At 44.0% G+C, this 15,746-nt stretch overlaps 1 protein-coding gene across 1 annotated transcript in view; it reads right to left on the reverse strand.

Annotated features, from left to right (window-relative positions):
• Nucleotides 1-15,413, reverse strand: part of LOC146007440 (uncharacterized) — an 89,056-nt gene extending 73,643 nt beyond the window's left edge. The window contains exons 1-5 of the mRNA XM_083145788.1: nt 15,401-15,413; nt 13,582-15,189; nt 7,453-7,514; nt 1,748-2,227; nt 54-617 (exon numbers count right to left, since the gene is read on the reverse strand). Coding sequence (XP_083001914.1) covers nt 54-617; nt 1,748-2,227; nt 7,453-7,514; nt 13,582-15,189; nt 15,401-15,413 — 2,727 coding nt within the window. The remainder of the gene's footprint in view (nt 1-53; nt 618-1,747; nt 2,228-7,452; nt 7,515-13,581; nt 15,190-15,400) is intronic.
• Between the last annotated feature and the right edge of the window lie 333 nt (nt 15,414-15,746).

A 15,746-nucleotide genomic window follows, 5' to 3' on the forward strand; every position in this document is an offset into this window, starting at 1 on the left:
GGTTGTTTGTATGGTGGTTTTAATCTGGTAACTCCCTGAAGGAAGGTTTGCACCTCCGGAAGCACAGCCACCCTTTTCTGAAAGAAAATCGACAGTGCCGATATCTGGACTTTAAGAGACTGGAGACTCAGCTCTGAAGAAAATCCATCCTGAAGGAATTCAAGCAACTTAGATAGCCGGACTCTGGACGTATGAGACTTCTGGCGCTCACACCATCTAATATATGTCTTCCAGACCCTATAGTAGTTAGCCGAAGACACCGACTTTCTAGCCTTGATCATAGTATTCACAACCGCTTCAGAAAATCCTTTGTTATTTAAAATGGCGGTTTCAATAGCCAAGCCGTCAAAGTTAGCCGAGCTAAATCCTGATGAAAAAACGGCCCTTGACTTAGTAGGTCTGGCCTTAGAGGTAGACGCCACGACTCTACTGATAGTCTCCGAACACTCGAGTACCAAGACCTCCTTGGCCAATCTGGAGCTATCAGTATTACTGGAATCCCTTGGTATCTGATCCTCTTCAGAACCCTGGCAATCATCGGGAATGGTGGAAAAATGTATGCCAGATTCCCTGTCCAGGGTATGGTCATTGCATCCACAGCTGACGCCAGAGGATCCCTAGTCCTGGAAAAGAATTTGGTTGATGGTTAAACCTGAACGCCATTAAATCCACCTCCGGGAGCCCCCACCGAGATGCAATCTGCTGGAAGATCTGTGGATTCAACGTCCATTTCCCTTCTAGCAGCTCTTCCCTGCTCAAGAAATCGGCCTCCACATTCCTCACACCTGGTATGAATATTGCCGATAAGTCTGGAACATTCTGCTCCGCCCACAATAGAATCCGCGACACCTCACTCATAGCCAGCATGCTGTGTGTGCCGCCCTGATGATTCAGATATGCCACAGCCGTGGCGTTGTCCGACTGAATCCTTATGGGGAGGCCTCTCAGTCTGTCTTCCGACAGGGATAAGGCCTTGCAAACAGCCCAAAGCTCCAGGATGTTTATCGGGACAGCTGACTCCACTGCAGTCCACAGGCCCTGAAGCCTCAGGTCCAGGACTACTGCCCCCAAGCCCCTGAGACTGGTGTCGGTAGTGGAGCCTTAGCCAGTCCAAAGGGCAGCGCCTGGAATTGAAAATGTCAGTCCCCGATTGCAAACCTCAAAAGAGCCTGATGCTTCAGGTGAATTGGGACATGTAAATATGCGTCCTGGATGTCCATGGACGCCAAAAATTCTCCCTGGTCTAGGCTGAGAAGCACAGACCGCAGAGACTCCATCTTGAAGTGATCCCCCCACAGGTGAAGATTTAATGACTTCAGATTCAGGATGGGTCTGAAGGTTCCATCTGGTTTGGGCACTAAAAACAGAATGGAATAAAAGCCTTTTTTCCATTCCTCCCGTGGTACCGGGATCACCACTCCTTTTTCTAGAAGCGACTGAGCCCCCCCCAAAAGAGCAGTTCGGAGTCGTGACTCCTTTGGGAGTGGTGTGGGTAAGAATCTTCTCGGAGGAAGACCCCTGAAAGGGATCTCGTATCCCTTAGAGACAATGTCTAACATCCAAGGATCCTGATCCAACAAGGCTCAAGCTTCCCGAAACCTTAAAAGACGACCCCCTACTCTGAAGACAGATGGGGATTCCCCAGGCAGTCATGCCGAGGGCTTTTCATCACCTTTGGTGCTCAGTTTCTTATGGAAAGAGCCGAAGCAAGATTTTGGGGCTTTTCCTTTACTGGACTGGAATTTACCCCTAAAAGACTGGACCCAAAAGGATGCACCTCCTCTAGAGGAGGGCCGAAAGGCCGAAAATTTTGGAGCCTCTTATCAGGCATTTTCCAAGCCCCTTCTAAAAGATCCTGTAAACCTTCATCTGCCGGGAAGGAAACAGCCTCTCTACGTTGCCTCTTAAACACCCCTTTAAAAGGAGTCTTGTCTTCTTCAGACAAATTCAAGGCCTGCTTAACAGCAGCAATCAAATCCTCCACCACAGGGGTTGAGGTATCCTCAAAATCATCACCCTGCTCCCAGTGAATATCTGAGGTGCACTCTCCTTCCTCCCCTGAATCAACAGGCAGCAAAGGGACCGAATAAGACGGTCTAGGAGTCCCCTCGGAATCATTGTCAAATCTATCCAGCAGAGCATTAAACCTTCTGATACCCTTAGCAGTGTCCTGCATCACCTGCAACAGACCAGGATCTGCTTGAGTCAGAGGCAAGGAGCCAGAGGACTGTTGAGAAGATGATATAGGTTTAGGGGAAGATACCCCAACATCTCTGTTTGTCAAACAACTGCACTAAGGCATTCACTGACCTGCCCAGGGCATTAGCCCACGCAGGCTCTGTCTGCTCTACCCTCTGGGGTTCACTGCCCATCGGTCTCACAGCTACGCAAGCAAGGCACAATCCCCCCTTGGCCATCTGTTCAGGGGATATTTGAAGTGCACAAACACTGCATGTGCACAATGTAAATAGGGCTCCCTCCCCCAAAGTTACAGACTTTTGCTCTGACATGATTAAGTATTTTCACACAGTGCAAACTGACAGGCGTTATATACAGAGTCAATGCATATCACAGCACTTATCTGTCTGAAGCTCTGGAATTCTCCTCCAGATGAAGGGGGTAGCGGTGCCCAGGAAATCCACCACTCAGCCAGAAAACAGCGCTTCAGCTCCACAGTCAGCGTCTCCCAAAGCAGCGCCAAGCAGAGTGAGGGAAGAGACCAACTGTCCCTGCTGCTGCGGGGTTTGTGGAGTTTTGGCGCCAAACTACCCCCAGTAGCTGCTCCCACTGTTGGATCTCCTCATTCCTATTGTCTCCCCTTCGCATAGGGACCACTTGGAATCGTCCTGTGACAAGCTGCTGTCTTTTTCAATAAGGAGCTCAGCTTGTAAGCTCCGCATAAAATGGCCGCCCCCATAACGGAGCGCCCCTCCCCATGAACCTCACCTGCGTGAAGCCGGTTCAGTGCACTCCGGAGCCCAGGCAGCTTCTTAATAGAAGCTGTCAGCGCCGCACAGAGAGAACAGTGTCTCCTCTGTGCGCAGGGAGCTGACAGGACGCGCTTCTGTCAGCTCATACAGCGCTGGCAGTGTGAGGATTCTGTGAGAATCCTCAGCACTGCGTCCTACCTATAAGTGCAAAATTAAGAAAATAAAAAACACCTATCTATCTCTAATCTTCAGCTGCGCAGCGGCCTCTTCAGTATAACACCCACTCCGATGGGCACCTAACACGAACTGAGGATTCTGGGATGCAGTGGGAGGAGCCTACCTTTCTAAAAGCTTTGGTATAGGTGCCTGGCTCCTGCGGACCCTCCTACAGCCCAATGTGAAGCTGTGTCACCAGGACCATTGAAAGAGAAATGATCCTTTATTTGGAATAATGGTACAGCTAGAATTGCTATTAAAACCCTGTATAAGGCCCAGTCATCGGGAGGTTTGGGACTCCCCAATCTGCGACTGTATTATGTGGCCTCACAACTGGCGCATCTGTCTGAATGGGTGAAGGGAACGGTGGATCCAACAATGGTCATTTTTTTAGCTGAGCAGGTGGACCGTTCCTCTACTTTTTCCTTCTCTCCACTACAATTTTTTACTTTCAGGCGTATCATCGGTTAAACTTTTACTTCGTCAAGCTTTAACGGTCTGGCAATTTGCTCATACATTTCACTACACAGTAAATACACTTACTACTACATGTTGAAATTTAAAAGAACCATTTTTTGGTTATTTTGACCGTCACAGTTAGATAGGATATATAGAAACACACGCATTAGAGTTTTCTCATCAGTTCTATGCGGTATATGGTATAAATGGACTCACATAGAAATCCCACACACTGATTTACACAGAAACCAAATTACTAAGGGAGAATATCCATAAATTGAGAGGTCTGCTATGGTCTTTCGATGCTTATCTCCATTGAATTATTACCATTGTTGGAGAAATGTACTAAATGATGTAAATGCATTATACTATGTACTTACTTTCTTTTTCTTTGTATGGAAAAAAAAAATACAAACATAAAAATACACACACACACACATACAGACATGGCTGTGTGTGTTTGTGTAATTTTAAATATTTGAAGGTGGTGAATAAAACCTAGATGTGAAAATACACTATTATTATGAAAGTCTCTGTCCACAGTTTCTTCAAAAGTTAAGTATGTTATCTAAATGCCGCGTCCCGCTTATCAGATAAATTATGTCTTCGGGTACCCCTTTAAAAGCCCGCTGGTTTGTTGCTGCAGGTTTTCAGAGGAGAGGGACTGGTGCAGCTTAGGGGTGTCGGCGTCTCAACTGATAGCCCCAGATGGTGAAGTTGTTGCACATGTGTACACTCCACGCACCGACCGCCGCTGATATCCGGCGGCTTCAGGGACTTCAAATAGCAGAGTGCGATGTTCCGGTCAACAGCATTGCCGTGGACACTGCCTAGCTTATTCAGACCGGGATCCCTCCTGCCTCGCTCATCACTTGCGGCCTCCTACTTACCCTTTCCTTGCAGTCCATCTGGCTCCCGTTCAGCTGCGAGAAGAGTGCTCCCGGCTGTCACCGTATGGGTGCAGGTTGGATCGTTCCCATCTTCGTCTGTCTCCAACGCGTTTCAGCTTGTAAGCCTTCAAGGAAGTTTGTGCTTTGGAAAAGTCTGTGTGTTTAAAACCTTCTCCGTTCTCTGGATGGTTCTGGTAATCATTTTGTATTGGTCGGTCAGAGTGTCTGTCATCAATGCCTTCTGATTGGCTCCAGTGGTGTACTTTTCATTGTTTTTTCAATTATTTTGTCTGCGTATCTCTAGAATATCATATCTGTTTGGTTTTAGGCATTGCTGTCATTATTGTACATTTTATCCTCTTGTGTTAGCAGTGCGATTAGTTTTTATATATGTTTTTCCAAAGTATCCCTCTTTTTTGTTCAATTGGACATGACATTCCCCTAGAATGTGCCCCTGTCAGCACCTAACAGTCTACCCTATTTACACTAGGACCTAACAGTCTTCCTTAGTCGCAGCCCCGTTAGTACCTAAAGGTCGGAATCTTTGTCAATGCTTCTGTCGGTGTCTGGAAAAATCTCTTGTGTACCTAAGATGCTTCTTTGATATATTATTTCCTCTGTGTATACGACTAGATAATTTGTTATCAATGTAATCTTTCTCTCGGAGAGTATATGTGTTAAGTATTTAGAGTCCAAATGTTTGTTGTAATTAGCTGCTGTGAAAAGTGATATTTTAAAGTGTGTGAGCTATTGATGTTCTGTAGTCTGATTAATTATTTATTAATTATTTACTTCCAATGATTGATTTAGCCTGTGGTTCGTTGAATTTATTTTAAATTCATTATCCCTTTATTAAGAAGTGTATTTGATAATATTATTGTACATTCAAACTATACTCATATTAATGCTTATGCTGTGTACTGGTTTCTGATGGAGGAATGGACTTTTGTTTAGATTTGTTCTTTGTGCTCTATTTTTTTGCCAATGATTGGTTTAACCTCATTGTGTAGGTTGAGCCCTCTTGGTGCAAATGTTTTATGTTTTTACATTCATTTTAATTCTGCTTTGTTGATTTTATGTGTATAGTCTCCCCCCCTCCAGTTTGAATGTAACAATTCTATACCCACAATTTTCAATGATTGTGGGTAGTGTGGCCAATACTGAGATCGGTATCGGCGGGATCCCGGGATTTGGCCCCCAAAACACCGGGATTGGTGTATCCAATCCCGGGATTTCGGGATCTGCGCAGTCTAATGCTGGGCAGCGTCTGAGCATCGCTCAGACGCTGCCAGACTTCCCCTGCACCCGGCAGTGCGGCCCTGCGCAGTGTGACGAGGTCATAGGTCACGCTGCGCAGGCCGCACAGACAGTCTAAGAAGTGTCCTGCGTGCTGGCTCCCGGAGACCCTGCCTACCCACCCGGCTCACGGAGAACTCTCTCCCCCACCTGGCTTCCTGCCTGCTCCTGTCCTAGACAACATGCTGGCTGGCTCCCGGAGATCCCTCCTACCCACCCGGCTCCCGGCGACCCCTCCCGGCTCCACGCCCACCCTCCCGGCAACATCACCATGCCCATGTAAGTAAACATGCAGGGCATTGAGCATTTTTCAATCCCGGGATTGAAAAATTGCCCTGGGATTGGCTTCCCTAATTGTGGGTCACTATCATGGTGAAGTTTCTTGAGATATTGTGTTCCTTGTACCCTCTTTTATGTTCCTTAAGTGCTCGTATATACGCTCTTTTAGTTGTCTGGTAGTTCTGCCAACGCATTGTTTGTTGCACCCACATTTCAGGAGATAAATGACACCCTAAGGGCTGTTTCACACAGTACGGTTCCTGCCGCACGGTGAAATCCCGTACGGTCAGGGAGCCGCGCCGCACTCAGAATTTTATAATGGCAGGGATGGCCACAGCCCGGCAGCCGTCCCTTCCAGTGGGGGGATCCGGCTGCAGCCGTGCGGCCGGGCCGTGGCCGTCCCGTGTGAATGGACACAATAGTGTCCATTCACAACTGCTGAGTGCGGCACGGCTCCCTGGCCGTACGGGATTTCACCGTGCGGCAGGAACCGTACTGTGTGAAACAGCCCTTACTGTCGCATGTGATTTCTTGCTTTATTTTAAATGTTTCGTCATTGATAAAGGATTTAAAGTCGGTGGTGGGTCTGGTGCTTCTTTGTTTTTGGTTGTTACAACTGGCACAGTTTCCACAATAGAAGAAATCTTTTGTTAGGGGGGTACTGAGCTATTGTTGTTTGTATGGCAGGTTTTGGGGGGATATGGTTGTTTATTTTTGTTTTAAATCAGGTGCCTTTTTGAATATAAGTTTTGGTATTTGTGGGAGATGGTCTTCCAGAACTTCATCTTCTAATAGTATTGGCCAGTGTTTGATTAGAATTGTCCTCAATTGTCCTGGTTGTTTGGAGTATTGTGTGATGAAAGGTACCTCATTAAGGATTGGATCTTTATCTGGTCCTTTATCTCTGTATTTCAATAGGTCTTCTCTATTGGTCTGTTGAATTTGTTGAAAGGCTTCACTGATTTTGTTTTCTTCATATTGTTTTTCTTTGAATTCACTGGCCAGTTCATTCCCTTGTTTTATGTAGTATAAAATGTTGGAGCAGTTTCATCTTAGTCTCATAAACTGGCTTTTGGAGACTGAATTCATCCAGTTTGGGTGATGCCAACTGGTTGACAGTATGTAGCTGTTTACATCTACTGTTTTTTTAATTATGTTTTTGTTTGAATCCAAGATTTGTCTGTGTAAATGTTTAGGTCGAGGAAATGTACTTATTTTTTGGTTGTGAAAATTAGATTGTTCTTGTTATTGTTTGTGTGAAATGAATTATTTTAATGACTGCTCATCCCCTCTCCAGATGAAGAGCACATCATCTATGTACCTTGTCCGTAGCACGAGATTCGCCTCTAGTCACCTCCCCCCATATGTGGTGGTCCTCCCACCAACTCAGGAAGAGGTTGGCGTTTCTGGGGGCGAATCTCGTGCCCATTGCTGTCCCAGTGGTCTGCATAAAAAACCAATTCTCAAACCAGACATAATTGTGTTTAAGAATGAAATCTATGCTGGTGATAATGAATTGTATCTGTTCTGTTGCTAAATCTTTATCCTGTGTGAGATGGTATTTAATACTTTCTAGCCCTTGCTCATGTTCTATCACTGAATATAATGATGTAACAATGGATGTGGCCATCCAGAGGTCTTGGTCCCATTGGGTATTTTGAAGTTTGTCTAGTATATGTGTGGTGTCTCTTAGAAATGATCTGTTTTTGAACATATGGCTGCAAAAAGGTATCCAAGTATCGTGAGAGGTTTGATGATTTATTGGCCTACCAGGCTTTACAGCATTTTTGTGGATTTTCGGGAGATAGTAAAACACTGGTATAACTGGATGGTTGGTCTGTATGAATTGTAATACTTTTTGTTTCAGGATCCCCATTGTATGTCCTTCATGTAAGTGTTTGTCTAACTCTTGTTTGAATTTAATGGTTGGGTCTTGTTTTAGTCGGGAGTATGTTTTTGTATCCCCCAGAATTCTCTGTGATTCTTCTAGGTCAGTGGTTCTCAACCTCGTCCTCAAGGACGTTTTCCATGTCACCCAGCAGGTGCACTCATTATTCACTGACAGATTTTAAAAGATCCACAGGTGGAGCTAATTATTTCATCTGTGATTCTGGGCCTTATTCTAGTTCACTCTTAGAGGCAAATTCCTTCTCAGAAGGACAAAACCATGTGCACTGCAGGGGGGCAGATGTAACAGGTGCAGATAGAATTAGATTTGGGTGAGTTATTTTGTTTCTGTACAGGGGAAATACTGACTGCTTTATTTTTACACTGCAATATAGATCTCACTTTGAAGAAAAACCCCACCCAAATCTAACTCTCTCTGCACATGTTATATCTGCCCCCCTGCAGTGCACATGGTTTTGTCCATTTGAGAAGGAATTTGCCTCTAAAAGTGAACTAGAATAAGGCCCACTGTGTGGAGACCTGGAAAACATGCACTGTTGGGGGGTCCTGAGAACCGGCATTGAGAACCACTGCTCTAGGTAATCGGCTTTATTAAGAATTATAATCCCTCCCCCTTTGTCAACTGGTTTTATTATTATTATTGAGTGATTGTTTTGTAGATCCTGTAATGCTGATATTTCTTTTCTAGTTATTATTCATTCATACACCCTCCCGCCCTCTACGGTCAGCTGACGACTGTCGTCTCTCCTCCACCCTGATCACTGCTTCCCATGCTAGAGTACAGGACTTTGCCCGTGCTGCACCCCTTCAGTGGAACGCACTCCCTCGCTCCATTAGACTCTCCCCGACCTTGCAAAGCTTCAAACGGGCACTGAAAACTCACCTATTCATCAAAGCGTACCCTTCCACTGCATAAACCAGCTGGTTCTCCGACCCCTTGCCTGTTTACATCCTGCTATCTAACCACCACCCCCTCGCTTGCACCTCTTGTAATCTGTCTGTCTCCCCTTCCTACTAGATTGTAAGCTCCTCCGAGTAGGGCCCTCTTCCCTTCTGTTGTCAAAGCCCACTTCTCTTCACATTTCACTCACAGCTCTCCTTTACTCCAACACTCAGTGACCATCTTCATACTCATCTCCATCATTGGCCTCAAGCCTCTAGTTGTATGTTGATTGGGTCCTCACTACTTACATTTAAGCTGTAATGTGTATTGAACTGTGGTGCTCTTTATTTGTACTGTATTTTTGTTATTTATTCAATGTTATGCCAAGTTTTGTCTCCCTGTATTGTTCCTTTGTACGGCGCTGCGAAACACTTGTGGCACCTTATAAATAAAATTATAATAATAATAATAGTTAGGTTTCTGTCATGATTGTGTATGTCTAGTTTTTCTAGATCTTTTTCTACCATCTTGGTGAAATGGTCTATCTGTGCGCCTTTCATGTAGCTGGCGTAGAAGGTTGATGCTGGTTTTTGGTGTGTATGTTTGTATTGGTCCCCATTATCGGTGTTTCTTACTGGTGCTGCCGTTGTATTTGCAAAGAACTTCTTGTTATGTGAGTTTTCCTGTAAAATTATGTAAATCAAGGTACGTCTGGAACTTGTCTCATTGATTGGTAGGAGTGAACTTTAGCCCTTTACCTAGTAATTTTGTATGTTCTTTGATCATGTTATGGTTTCTTAAAATGAATATTCCTTTTCCTATTTCCCCCTCCTGTGTCTTACTCTCTTTCTTGCCACCTCCTCCTCTGCACCCTCTTCTAGTCCTCTTATTTTGTTTGTTACATTTCTCCATCTCGTTGCTTTCTTTATTTATGGAGGTGCTGTGTGTTTCACCCCTAAAAAAAAAAGAGGTGCTATGTCTACACATGTCTGGGTGCTTGTTGTCTCACTTGGTGAGGTCCGATGTTGGTTAGATGTTCTTTGGTCCAAGTTTGATTCTAGTTCTGATCCTTTCTCAGGTGTACCCTGATGTATTGTGAATTCTGTTTTTAATATTGAGAATCTGATGGTATGTCCCTCTGTTCTGCTTGATTCCCACCCTTGTTCTAGTGAAATCCTAGCTAGATGGTCGTAATGTGCGTTTTCTTCTAACGGTGTTTCTACTTTATGTATTGGAAACGATTGTTCAGATATCGATGTATTCGTTGTCTCATCAGCTAGAATATTGTTTTCTGCTGGGGTCTCTGTTTCTTGTCTTGCTTTGGTATGTAGTGATGTCATATACTGCTGGTATGTAGTGATGTCATATACTGCTGGTATGTAGTGATGTCATATACTGCTGGTATGTAGTGATGTCATATACTGCTGGTTTGTTAGGTTGAGTCTTTTGTATACTGAACTGCTCTTCAATGGGTTTTTCTCTAAAGTCTTAATTGGTTTCTTCTTGTCTCTGGGTGGTATATTGAATCTGTCCCTAAGGAATTTTTTATTTTTGAAGTTCAATTCGTTGTAATTCTCTTCTAATCAGTCTGTCAGAGGTCAGGTCTGAAAGGGTGATAAATTCTACTATTGTAAGCGTGGCAAGTCTCCAGGTATGCCAATCTGAGAATCGCTGCCCGTGACACCTTACTGATTGGCTGGTGGCAGTAACCGATTTGATTTACCACATGCGCTGAGGTAGAGTACCGTGTGTATGCCAATGACCAGGGCAAGCTCTGACTCTTACATGCACGCTTGGATTGGAAAACACAAAAAAAACAGAACTAAGATTTAGATATTTAATCCAGGTCCAAACTTCAAAGCCCATTGTTACAAAACAAAGGTTACAAGAATATTATAGTTTCTTTCAATGGCTTCCCTTCCCTTTCAGAATCCAATTTAAGCTTCCATCACTCCCTCACCCATTCCTTTGCCATTAACATCTCTGACCTCATCGCCCTTTACACTACTGCCTGCCCTCTTCGCTCTGCTAATGCACGCAGCCTCTCCTGCCCAGGGATTACTTCCTCCCACTCCTACCTCCAAGACTTTTCACATGCTGCTCCCTACCTCTGGAATTCTCTACCTCTCACACAGGCTCTCAGGACCCACTTCTTCACCAAATCTCACCTCTCTGTTCTATGCTTGCTGTCTGTCCCATCTGTGTCACCCCTATTTGTCTGCCCCTCATCTTTAGAATGTAAGCTCTTACGAGCAGGGCCCTTTTCCCTCATGTGCTTTTCCTTCTATTACTTAAAAACCATCTTTGATGGCACCACATTCTGCAATTTTCTGATAATTATTCCAGTGTCCTCTGCTGATACAGCTATTTTTATGTACCCTATACTTGTCCTCTGTTGTGTTCAACTGTAAGTCCCTGTTTTGCATATTCGTTTATGCGTCTGGGTGCTGGGGATCCTTTGTGTAACCATATAAATAAAGAATAATAATGTGTAAGAAACACTACTGTGTGGCATAATGTGTAAGGGACACTACTGTATGGTATAATGTATAAGGGGCACTACTGTGTGGTATGTGTATAAGCGGCACTACCGTTTGTTTCATTATGTGTAACACTAATGTGTGTTATAATGTGTAAGAGACTGTATTGTATGGCATGTACCCTGTTCCTTTTATCTGACACATTTTTAAAACAACCTGATGGGTCTGCAACCATACACACTGTGGGGGAGGATTCGCACAGGCACTGAAGTATAACATAAGTAAATAATCAAATTTTACCAACATCAAAACCACATTACCGGTAATCCCATGTGGTATCAGGTTGGCGGTGCTCCCAAGGTAGGCTCAGTGCAATAACTGAAAACAACAGTCAGTCGTAGAAAACCAAAGAAGAACAACAGGGTTTTTGGGACACACTTTATAAAGATATAGATAAAATGATCTGTGAATTAATTCAAAATAACTTTTATTCATAAGATAGTTTAAAATAGCAACATATATTTAGCAATAAAGACAAACATGAAAGACATAATCAATACAAATAAATGCAGAAATCCTTATAATGATAGGAAAGGTCTTTGTGATCACATACAATGGTTACACTACGGATTATCTCCTATATAACTGTCACCACCGGTAATAAGATGTAAGTCACTACAATAGGTGGCTAAGATATAATATGATCAGTGACATCGGCAAGGAAATGTCAGTTATAACGCATGACACTGAATGAGAACATTCCGTACTCAGCAATAGATACAATATTTAGTATCCATAGGTTCCAGTGAATACATTTATAATATTGCTCAGCACCAGTTAGCGTCCTAAAGGCTGACAGATGAGAGATGCAGAGAAACAGAACAGATCTGGCTGTATAGAATACTCCACTGGGAATAGTTCCTGCGCTTCTGCTGTCTGAGAGATTACAGCACCAGGTATTCCCTGGTAGTCTCCTAATCAGGTGCTGACCAGACCAATCACTGCTTAGCCTCTAAGGTGGGAGGAGACTAGGGGACACAGTGAGGTATGGCAGTAATATGATCACAACAGATGAGAGCATTTGGTCATCAGCAAGTTGGAGTGAAAATGAAAAGAGAACGCTTCTGCTTTTCTGTGCATTGGTGCAGATGGCCCCTGATACATAATGGGCATTGCAGGGACACTCACCACCACAGGATGAGACAGCCTTAAGAAAATAGGGAATATATACATATATCAAAAGTAATGCTGCCCATACACTTATGCTATCGGATTCGATGCAACATCGAAGTGCGATGTCCATCAAACCTGATTGCATCTTGCGGTGTAAAAAGTGCCCCTTTTCAGCACCCGATGTCCATGCCATCTTGAGATGGCACATCAGGTGCTGGCAGAGGACCGCATTGTAGTGTAGTGCTAGCGGGCGTCAGCAGTGGTGGCAAAATTGTTTGTAACACTGGGCAGCCCTCTGATTGGCTAAGCTGTCTCAGCCTATCAGAGGGCTGCCCAGTGTTTTAAACAATTCTAAAAACTACATGCAATCGCTCCTGCAATTCAACAGAAATGATGTGCAGCACATACGATCTATCGGTGCAGCGTTCAAAGGCGTGCCCGCGCATCCTTTTAAATGGTCCCATTAAAATGCATACGATCATTTCATCTATCAGCCAGATGTGGTCAAAATCAAATGATTGCATGTAATAACTCAAAAGTGTATGGGCAGCATTAGTTCTCACCCTCACAATTGCCTTCTGCTGTCCACCGTCTTATTTAACACATTGAATGGCGAATGAGAGACAAAGTAGAAAATGCTCTGAATCTACAACTAATCCCGGATAAAGAAGCCAATATTCAAACACTGAGATGTCAGCCTCCTGCTTCCCCGGGAGAGCTCATATCTGACTATCAAAGGGACACCTGAGCCGAACGCTGAGGAAGACCCCGCAGCGCGATAGTGACACTGTGGCAGGTAGGAAGTAGATTCTGATTGGTTGCCCATAGCAACATCACATGTGAAGCAGAATACACATCTTAGTAAATGTCCCCCTTAGACTACTCGTGTATGCACTGACACGAAAAATCCTATAGAGACCGATATTAATAATAAGGTTAAATTATGAATATTTAAGATCAAACAGCGCCTGACAATTTGGTATAAGTGAATACATCATATTTATGCCAACATTTCTCCTTTTATTGTCAGAGTAATGTAACCAGCCTGTACCATGTCCCTTATCTACCGGGTATTACATTACACCTGTGTGTGGATTTTCTGGTGTCTATCCAGATGATATTTATATATATAAAACATTTCCCACACTCAGAACATGCATACGGCTTCTCCTCTGTGTGAGTTCTCTGATGAGCACAAAGCGATTGTTTTTGTGTAAAAGATTTCCCACATTCAGAGCATAAAAACTTCTCCCCTGTGTGAGTTCTCTGATGTTTAACAAGGCTTCCTTTCGCTGCAAAACATTTCTCGCACTCAGAACATGGAAACGGCTTCTCCCCCGTGTGATGTCTCTGATTTTCAACAAGAGCTGATTTATGTGGAAAACATTTCCTGCACTCAGAACATGCATACGGCTTCTCCCCTGTGTGAGTTCTCTGATGTGCAACAAGAGCTGATTTATGTGGAAAACATTTCTCACACTCAGAACATGCATACGGCTTCTCCCCTGTGTGAGATCTCTGATGAGCACAAAGCATTTGTTTTTGTGTAAAAGATTTCCCACATTCAGAGCATAAAAACTTTTCACCTGTGTGAGTTCTCTGATGTTTAACAAGGTCTCCTTTAGCTGCAAAACATTTCTCGCACTCAGAACATGGAAATGGCTTCTCCCCCGTGTGATGTCTCTGATGTTCAACAAGATGTGATTTACGTGCAAAAAATTTCTCACACTCAGAACATGGAAACCGCTTCACCCCTGTGTGGCTTAGCTGATGTCTATTAAGTTCTGATTTATATATAAAACATTTTCCACATTCAGAACATGGAAACGGCTTCTCCCCTGTGTGGCTTAGCTGATGTCTATTAAGTTCTGATTTATATATAAAACATTTCCCACACTCAGAACATGCATACGGCTTCTCCCCTGTGTGAGTTCTCTGATGTCGGACAAGCTGTCCTCTCTGCGTATAACATTTCTCACACTCAGAGCATGCATACGGCTTCTCCCCTGTGTGAGTTCTCTGATGCCTCCCAAGATCTTTTTTTTGTGCAAAACATTTCCCACACTCAGAACATGGAAATGGCTTCTCACCTGTGTGAGTTCTCTGATGTTTAACAAGATCATCTTTCAAAGCAAAACATTTCTCACACTCGGAACATGAAAATGGCTTCTCACCTGTGTGAGTTCTCTGATGTAGGACAAGAGCTGATTTATGTGTAAAACATTTCTCGCACTCGGAACATGAAAACGGCTTCTCCCCTGTGTGGGTTCTATGATGCACAATAAGATGAGACTTTACTTTAAAACATTTCCCACACTCAGAGCATGAAAATGGCTTCTCCCCTGTGTGAGTTCTCTGATGTGCTTCTAACCTTGACTTACATGGAAAACACTTATCACATTCAGAACAGGCAAATACTTTGCGAGATGTACTAGGTGTACCAACATCTGTGTCATCAGTGGGACATTTCTCCTTATTGGTGTCATCAGTGGTACATTCCTCATTATCGGTGGCATCAGTGGAACATTCCTCATTATCGGTGTCATCAGTGGGACATTCCTCACTATCGGAGGAAGCAGGCGATGTATCTGCACTGCGATGTACTGAATGTATAGTTAGAGGAATGCGGTTTTCTCCTGGAGAACTTCCTGTGATGTCATCTTCTATTTTCAAATCTGAAAAACAAAATGGGGTTTATCCATCAGGATTATTCCTTCTCGGGTGTCCTTGTGCTGGGAATACAATACACGCATGGAAAGAGAGATCTTGTGTTACAACGTGGAGCATTTCCACAGATGGGTCCTTAATTACTGCAGCAGCACCAAATAGCCCCTCTCAGCCGTGCCAGGCCCCGTGGCTCACAGCAGCACAGAGCATCTTTCTCACCCAAAATGTGCATCTTATTTGGAGAAGTAAAACAGACAGAGGTGGAAGAACGACATTGCTAGTGTACACTGATCTCTGGTGTGTGCGACATTTGTACATCAGTGTGGGACTGAGGCTGAATCTGTACACAAAGCACCACAATGCAGTTCCGGCAGCGTATATATCACACGTTCTGTTGTGCGTCATCTGTGACTGTACGTGTGCGACACCAAGTCACAGCCCAGAGTCTGTAGTGCAATCAGAGGCTTTTCTCTGCACCTGCGATGTGACTAAGATGCCTATTGTAAGGAAACATATGAGACACTACTCCTCTCGTGGTGCCACTGGGAATCTCGTACCACGTGGT

This window comes from Crinia signifera, chromosome 6 (genome assembly GCF_055691185.1).
Source record: "Crinia signifera chromosome 6, ASM5569118v1, whole genome shotgun sequence".
Taxonomy (NCBI): Eukaryota; Metazoa; Chordata; class Amphibia; order Anura; family Myobatrachidae; genus Crinia; species Crinia signifera.